This window comes from Phaseolus vulgaris, chromosome 3 (genome assembly GCF_051622355.1).
Source record: "Phaseolus vulgaris cultivar YP4 chromosome 3, ASM5162235v1, whole genome shotgun sequence".
Taxonomy (NCBI): domain Eukaryota; kingdom Viridiplantae; phylum Streptophyta; class Magnoliopsida; order Fabales; family Fabaceae; genus Phaseolus; species Phaseolus vulgaris.
Window position 1 is genome coordinate 34,697,517 of NC_143500.1, and position 7,406 is coordinate 34,704,922.

Here is a 7,406-nt window from a genome sequence, read left to right on the forward strand (position 1 = left end):
GACAAATTATGTCTTATCAAATCGGTGCTTACGTCCTTACCGCTCTTCTATGTCTCCATATTTTGTATGCCGGCAACTGTGATGAGGGAATGAAAATGATACAAAAAAACTTTTTTGGGATTGGGGTTCAGAGAACAGGAAAATTGCTTAGGTGACATGGGATAAGATTTGTCAATCGAAAGATAAAGGCGGATTAGGGGTCATTGACATAGAAAAGTTTAACTTGACTCTACTAGGAAAATGGATTTGGAGACTTAAGTCTGAAGAGGGTAGTTTATGGAAGGATATTATAGAGTCAAAGTATGGTGGGTGGAGGGGATTAAGATCTCAAGATTAGTCTTGTAAGGAGTCGATGTGGTGGAGGGACCTTAGGAAGGTATGGTACTTAGAGGGGTGGGGAAATGATTTTGAAGACAGAGGTCGGTGGGAAGTAGGAGATGGGAAAGAAATAAGATTATGGGAGGATAAATGGTTGGAAAACATCCCTCTACTACACAAATTCCCAAGGCTATTTTCAATTTCCTTAGATATTGGTTGTACTCTCTCACAAGTTGGGGGTTGAAATAATAATATTTGGTCGTGGAAGCTGCAGTGGAGAAGGAATCTTTTTGTGTGGGAATCCAGTCTGGTTGATCTCCTAATGCAGTTGTTGGATAACAAAAGGTTAACAAGAGAGGGTGGAGTTAAATTCGATAGATGGCTCTGGAGGGACGTGGATTATACGGATTTCTCTGTGAAGGCAGCCTATAAGTGTCTCATGGGGGAGGAGCCCGTAGTGGGGGAGGATTTGTTTGCGAATTTTTGGACTCTAAAGACCTTACCTTCGGCACATTTTATGGCTTGGAAGGTGTTACGTAATGCCATTCCTACTAAGGACAATCTTTCGAGACGTGGCATTCCTTTGACGAGTGATCGGTGCCCCCTGTGTGGTGTGGAAGAAGAGTCGGTAAGACACTTATTTTTTGAATGTAAGATATCTTGGAGAATTTGGGGTTTATGTCTCACTTGGCTGGGGCTCCCTTTGGTGCTTCATTGTGACGCACAAAAGCATTTTAGGATGTTCAAACCTATTGGTCTGAACCACGTAGTTACTAGGTGCTGGGGGGTATTTGGGTAGGTATTGTGAGTGAATTTTGGAATCACAGGAATAGGGTTGTGTTTGAGAATGGGTGGGTGGATCTTGTGGAGGTTTTTACCGTGGTACAAAGGAAGACTTGGTCTTAGGTCACAGTAAAAGAAAAATCGGTTGTTTTCTCTTACTCAGACTGGTGTCTGAAACCTCTTTGTTGTATGAGGTATTTGAAAGTCTGATTTTTTGCGTTTTTAACTAACATTTTTTCAGTCTTGGTAGTCGTGATGAGGTTTGTGCAGGTTTCATCGGTAACTCCTATCTGGCAAGGTTGGACTGAGGCTTGGAAGGTATTGCGTGGATGTGCAGGTGTCTTGGTCATTCCTTTTTTACAGGGTCAGATTGATGACTTTGTTCTGTGCTGCAGTAAAGGAAGTGTTTTTGTTGTATGCTTTTTGATTTGGTGCTGGATTTTTTACTGTGTTTGAATGTGGCAAAAGCTTATGTGGCGTGTTTTGGTTACTACTGTGGCCAGTTCGGGAGGATGCTTTGTGTATTTTGTAGGGTCTTTTGGCTTACGTATCTTTCTTATAAGTATCGATTTGTCATTGTTAGCAATAGGGTTTTTGGTACAACTTAGTCGGTTCATAGTTATGACTTAGTTGTTGGATGGTGTGTATTGTATTGGTTTGTTGAGTTTGTCTCTTGGGTAAGGTCCTCCAGCTTGATGGCAAAGACCTTGTTTAGTTGTTGGATGTATGCTCTTGTTTGAGGGTGTGACCTCTCTGGTGGGGTAATATAACTGTATTTGTTGGGTTTATTTACCTTTGTTTGGGATTTTAGCTTGATCTGTAGTACAATGTTTGTTGGATCTTTAGTTGGTAAGATTCTAGGAAATCTGTTTTTGGAGTTTTGTATAAGGGTTGAGACACCCATGAAGTGTCTCATTTTATTTTATTTATTCTTTACTGATAAAAAATAAAATAAAATAAAATAATCATCGTCAATATTTTATGAAATAAAGTATTCAAAATATATAATATATTAAGGATTAGGATTAAAATAAACACAACATATTTTAGTGAATAAGGAAGTATTTCTTTAAGTTAAATAGTCTCATTTAAGTAATATTTCTTTAAGTTATTTCCAACAATCAACTATCAAATTATGAATAATGAGTGACTTTTTGAGTAAGACACTGAGGAGATTTAAAAATAAAACATTGTTCTTAAGTCTATATATCATTTATGCAAGATAGACATTTTTAAAAATAAAACTAAAAACTCAAGTAACAAAGATCTAGAAAAAAACCAAAAAAATTTAATTATAATTTTACCACAGACACATTTAATTAACTCAAAATTATAATTATGTTTTAAATTCTAAAAAACTCTATTTAGTAGCAAGTATCATCAACTTTCAACAATAGTATTTACAAATCAGTAAATAAAACTTATACCATTTAGGATCTAATAACAAGAGAATTGCATCCAAAGTTATAATCATAATTCACATCTTCTCTGTATGACTTAACAAGTTCTTATCCACACATAAGAACAGAAAATTAGTTCAATCATTCATATAGATTTTTAAATAGTTTAACAACATTAAATTTCTATTTTTCCTTCAAAATTTTCAACTTAATCCGTTATGAACAGTTCAAGAACCCACCAAATTAATATATAAATAATATTCTCCTTTCATTCTAAATGCAAAGTCCAAAAACTTTAGACATAACCATCACTTAACTTGCATAATAACTCAAAGTAACATAAAAAAATTATAATATATTTTCTTACCACAGGTTTTTTAATAGTCTAAGATATATAAAGATTAAAAAAATAGTGAAGCAAAATGTACTAAAAAAACTTACTAAATCACATCAAATTATTTTTTTATCAACAATAAAAAATTAATAAATAAAAATTACTTTAGGAGAGATTCAACTCATGTACAAAATCGTACAGAAATGAACAACACCTCCTCCATAGACTTGTACTCACTTCCTACTAGAATAATTATTAAAAAACAGGTATCTAAAAACCGAAAACCTCATGTCTCTCAAAACAATTAACTAAAACAAACCCCTCACGCAAAATCCAAAAAAAATCTAACCGACCTAAATAAATCACTTATATTTAATCGAATATACATGCAAACCAGGGATCAAGATACCAGTCAGAAAAGAAAAAACAAGTTTAAGGGACTTTAGAGGTTATATAGGATTATGCCTTTAATTGATTCATGGAGAAAATTTCAAAATGATCAATCACTCCACCTTTAAAGATGTATTTATTCATATGCCTCAAAATCTCACTTACTATCGCGATCGAAACACCTTCCAAAATTAAATTAACAGAAGTAGGTGCTTCATGTAAATTAAACTACAGAATATGTGAGATAGAAGCAAGATGAATCGAGTTCGACCTTAACCACTCGAAGCAAAGGTTCCAAACTAGCCAAACAATTCTACAACCAAAGAACAAATGACTTGTTGTCTCCTCATTCGTCCCACACAAGCAACAAAAAAAATTCTAACACGACCCCACGTCTCTCCAAGTTGACCTTATTTGCTAAACCCTAAATCTCAAATTGTAAATCTAACCATTAATCATCACCAAAAACCAATTAGAAGTCATCAAAATTCCATTTCTATTAATAATCACATGTTAAAAAATGAGTTTAATCATAACTCATAATCATAAAATGAGTTTATAAGGTGATGATTGTCCCTGCTTATATAGTTTAAATTGATCATATTTTTAGTCAATGCTAGATTTCTAATATACCCTTCCACATCGAGGCATAGACATCTTATACATAAAACTAGATATTTGTGGATAGTTTGTAGCGACACAATAAACCTAACAAACCTTGTTATGATATATTATGATATAATATTAAAAAATGAGTTTAATCTTAATTCATCCTCACAAAATCGATTTTGTAAGATAATAATTATTCCATTTATATATTTTAAATTGATCTTATCTCTAGTTATCTCTAACACGTATGTATATATATATATATATATAGATTAAAAGGAAAGATGAGAAAAGTTACCTAAAGTTATAACTCCCCACTTTTTTATGCTTAAGAAAGTTTCTTGACACATGCATATATCATTGTGTAAAAGGAGAAAAAGAAACTTGAAGAAGAAAAGAAAAGGAATGTAGTGGGGAAGTGTTTGATATGTGAAGTTTATAAGTTGTATTTGTATCCTATGTGAAGTAAACTAACCTCCCACCTTATTTTCTTTCCAGTTAAAGTGCTATACAAGACCAATCCATATATTTTATTCTCAACACCTCCCCTGACTACTTTTCTTACATCACAACATCAAACCATACCTTAAACACATAATTAAATATATTAAAGATTTAAACATATATTAATCTAATTATCACTTGTAAATTTAATACATATTTATATTAAGGCATTAAAAGAAATCCTCACAAATATATATAAAAAAGGATAGTTTATCTCCATTGGTTATGTAAAGCAAGAGTTATATATTAGTGAACAAGTAATAATGTGAAAATATGTTATAATAAGTTATCTGTGATCAATTAATTCATTAGACAACTACACGTAATTACTTATTATTTTTTATTCATGTACATTATTCACCCTTGTTTTAAAGTTCAGGAGAAAAATAAGTAAAGTTTGTTCAATTGTTGTTTTTGAGAAACTCGGATAATATTCAATAGATTTGAACTTATGTTCAATACATTCACCACTTATTTTAAGGAAGAAATATTTTGTGTGTCTTACCAAAAATGTGAATATTTCTTGCCTTGTATTTTCATTTCTATCAAAAACACATAATGTGGTATTCAATCTGAAAATCACCTGATCATGGATGTATTGTTTGGTTCTAAACCATAATAAGGTTTTGAAGTTGTGTTTTTCAATTTCATTTTTGAGTCTTTTCAATGGCAAATGTGTCTCCAGTCCATTTCAAATATCATTTCTTATTGAGGAAGAAAATAAAAAATATATATAAACTGTAAATTTAATGAGATGTTTAGAGAATGTCTCTATTTTATTACTGAATAAATGATAAACTAAAACCTTAAAAATGTAATTTAATCTTAAATATGGAAAAAGTTATATTTTTGAAATAATTGATTTTATTATTAAAATATAATTTTTAGATTAATTTAACACTAAAATTTGATATCATTTTATCATTAAATTAAAATAATTAGAGTTTAATTTGTATTTTTAAATCTAATTTCCATTGTTTCTTTACTAAATTCATGTAACCTTATAATTTAGGGGATTATTTGGTGATTTGCTGTGCCATCATGTTTTTCCTGTTTCTGTTTGTAAGAAATTATTGTTTTGTATTTGTTATCCTTTTTATACCTTAATTGTTACTTATGTTAATCATATTTTACCAATCTCCCTTTAATCATTTTAGTCCATAAATAATAAATGTTAACATAAATAATTTCTTTTGAAGATGAAAAAATTAAAGAGTTTATTTTTGAAAGTTGAAACTTCATTAATGTTATTATCTCTTCATACATTAATTAATTATTTAATGTTACTCTTGGAAAAATGTTATAATTTTAGATAAATTGAATATTACCAACTAATAAGAGTGAATTAGTTATCCACGTCTTGTATTTAGATACATAGAATGTAACTTTGTGATTGCAAAAAATAATCCCATTCTTACCTTTATTTCTTTGATATTTTTTTTACAATTAATATTATCTTTATCAATTTGCTAGATATGAATGACTAGAAGACTTGCAGGACTGAAAACTGTGATATATGAAAGGTTCTTAACCAATGCATTCATCTAATTAACTATATATAATGTAATCTGTGCTTCCTAACATAACTTTGAAACCACTGTAACGTTTTGTAACTCATTTTTTCTTCTGATCTTGCACATGTGTCATTAACAGTTTAATTCATTGTTTAACACTAAAAAAGTTATCTTACTGTCACCCTCTTTATGATTCCATTGATTTCTGGTTAGTGTTTCTGTGTTCCTCACATTCTTCTCACTGTCTATGGTTGAGGATCTGAGTTGGCCAACCTTCATATACTCTTCTTGAAACTGATGACAGTAAATAGAAACGAGTTTTAAGTGTCATAACTCTCAAACCCTCTCACTGAACATGCATGTCGACACGTGCCATGTGTCCAATGGTTGTGCCGTTTCGTTCCACCAAAGAGGTCTAATTTACATTCACAGTATTTATATGGGATTGACCACCTTAGTGCTAAGGAACTGAAACACTCAAACTCTTGAGATACTTAGGAACATATCATAGTGTTTTTGATGGATTTGGAGTCTTCTTCTTTCTTCGTCACCCAAGAGGAGTTCAATCTGTTCCACAGAATAGACAGACAACTCTACAAGATCCTTGTGATGATCCTCTTCCGTGAACCAGGTGAGTGCATGCAGGTCCATGCCTTGTGGCTGTGGTTGGAAAGGGTGGGGTTTCGCAACGTGGTGAAGAGGGTATTGGCCTTGCCCAACATCTTGATCAACGAGGTTGCAGACGAAACGGTTTTGTGCCTGAACTGCATTAACAACAGTAGCTTCACAGCACCTCCTTCCTCTTTCGAGAACAGTGAGATCCCCCTTCTCCAGAGTCTAGTGGACAAGGAAATCTCGCTTCAGTTCCTGTATGAAAACCGCATCAGCGCACTCCAAGGCGTGGCCAAAGTGATGCAAGATGTGTGTGTGAGGGCTTTCACTGACATTATGCAGCAAGCCATCATAAGGAACTCCAATGATAGAGTGGTGGAAGCTCAAAAGGTGGTGATGAAACCAAGTTCAGAGAAAGAGAATCAGAATCAGAACCAGAACCAGAACCAGAACCCTTTGTGGTTTGGCTCAATTGGACCATCAAATTCAAGGGTTGAAGTTCCTGCTGATGATAGAACTTTGTTTGTGACATTCTCAAAGGGGTATCGCGTGGAAGAGTGGGAAGTTAGAGAGTTCTTCACCATAGCTTATGGAGATTGTATTGAGGCCCTGTACATGCAGGAAGTGCAGTCAAATGAACAAGCACTCTTTGCTCGAATTGTTTTTCGCATTGCTTCAACCATTGACATGATTCTCAGAGGAGCAATCAAAGCCAAATTCACCATCAATGGGAAGCATGTGTGGGCTCGAAAGTTCGTGCCAAAACGAATTGCTACAAGGAGTATGTTGACGACGATCAACAACTTTTCCGGAGAAACCTCGATCACAAGATCCTAGACAAAGTTGCTTTCATCATGCAGTGATTGTTATTTTAATTTTTCCTGTTTCAGTTTTGTAAGTTTTCCTGAGATATGTTTTTGGATTTATGTGAGAACTGAAAAC

The 7,406-nt window shown here is 32.9% G+C and overlaps 1 protein-coding gene across 1 annotated transcript; it reads left to right on the top strand.

Moving 5' to 3' along the window:
• The first annotated feature begins 6,334 nt into the window (after positions 1 to 6,334).
• Positions 6,335 to 7,406, top strand: LOC137805563 (uncharacterized). The gene has a single exon (XM_068605508.2). It carries the CDS (start codon positions 6,372 to 6,374, stop codon positions 7,299 to 7,301), a length of 930 nt encoding a protein of 309 aa, XP_068461609.1. The 5' UTR covers positions 6,335 to 6,371; the 3' UTR covers positions 7,302 to 7,406.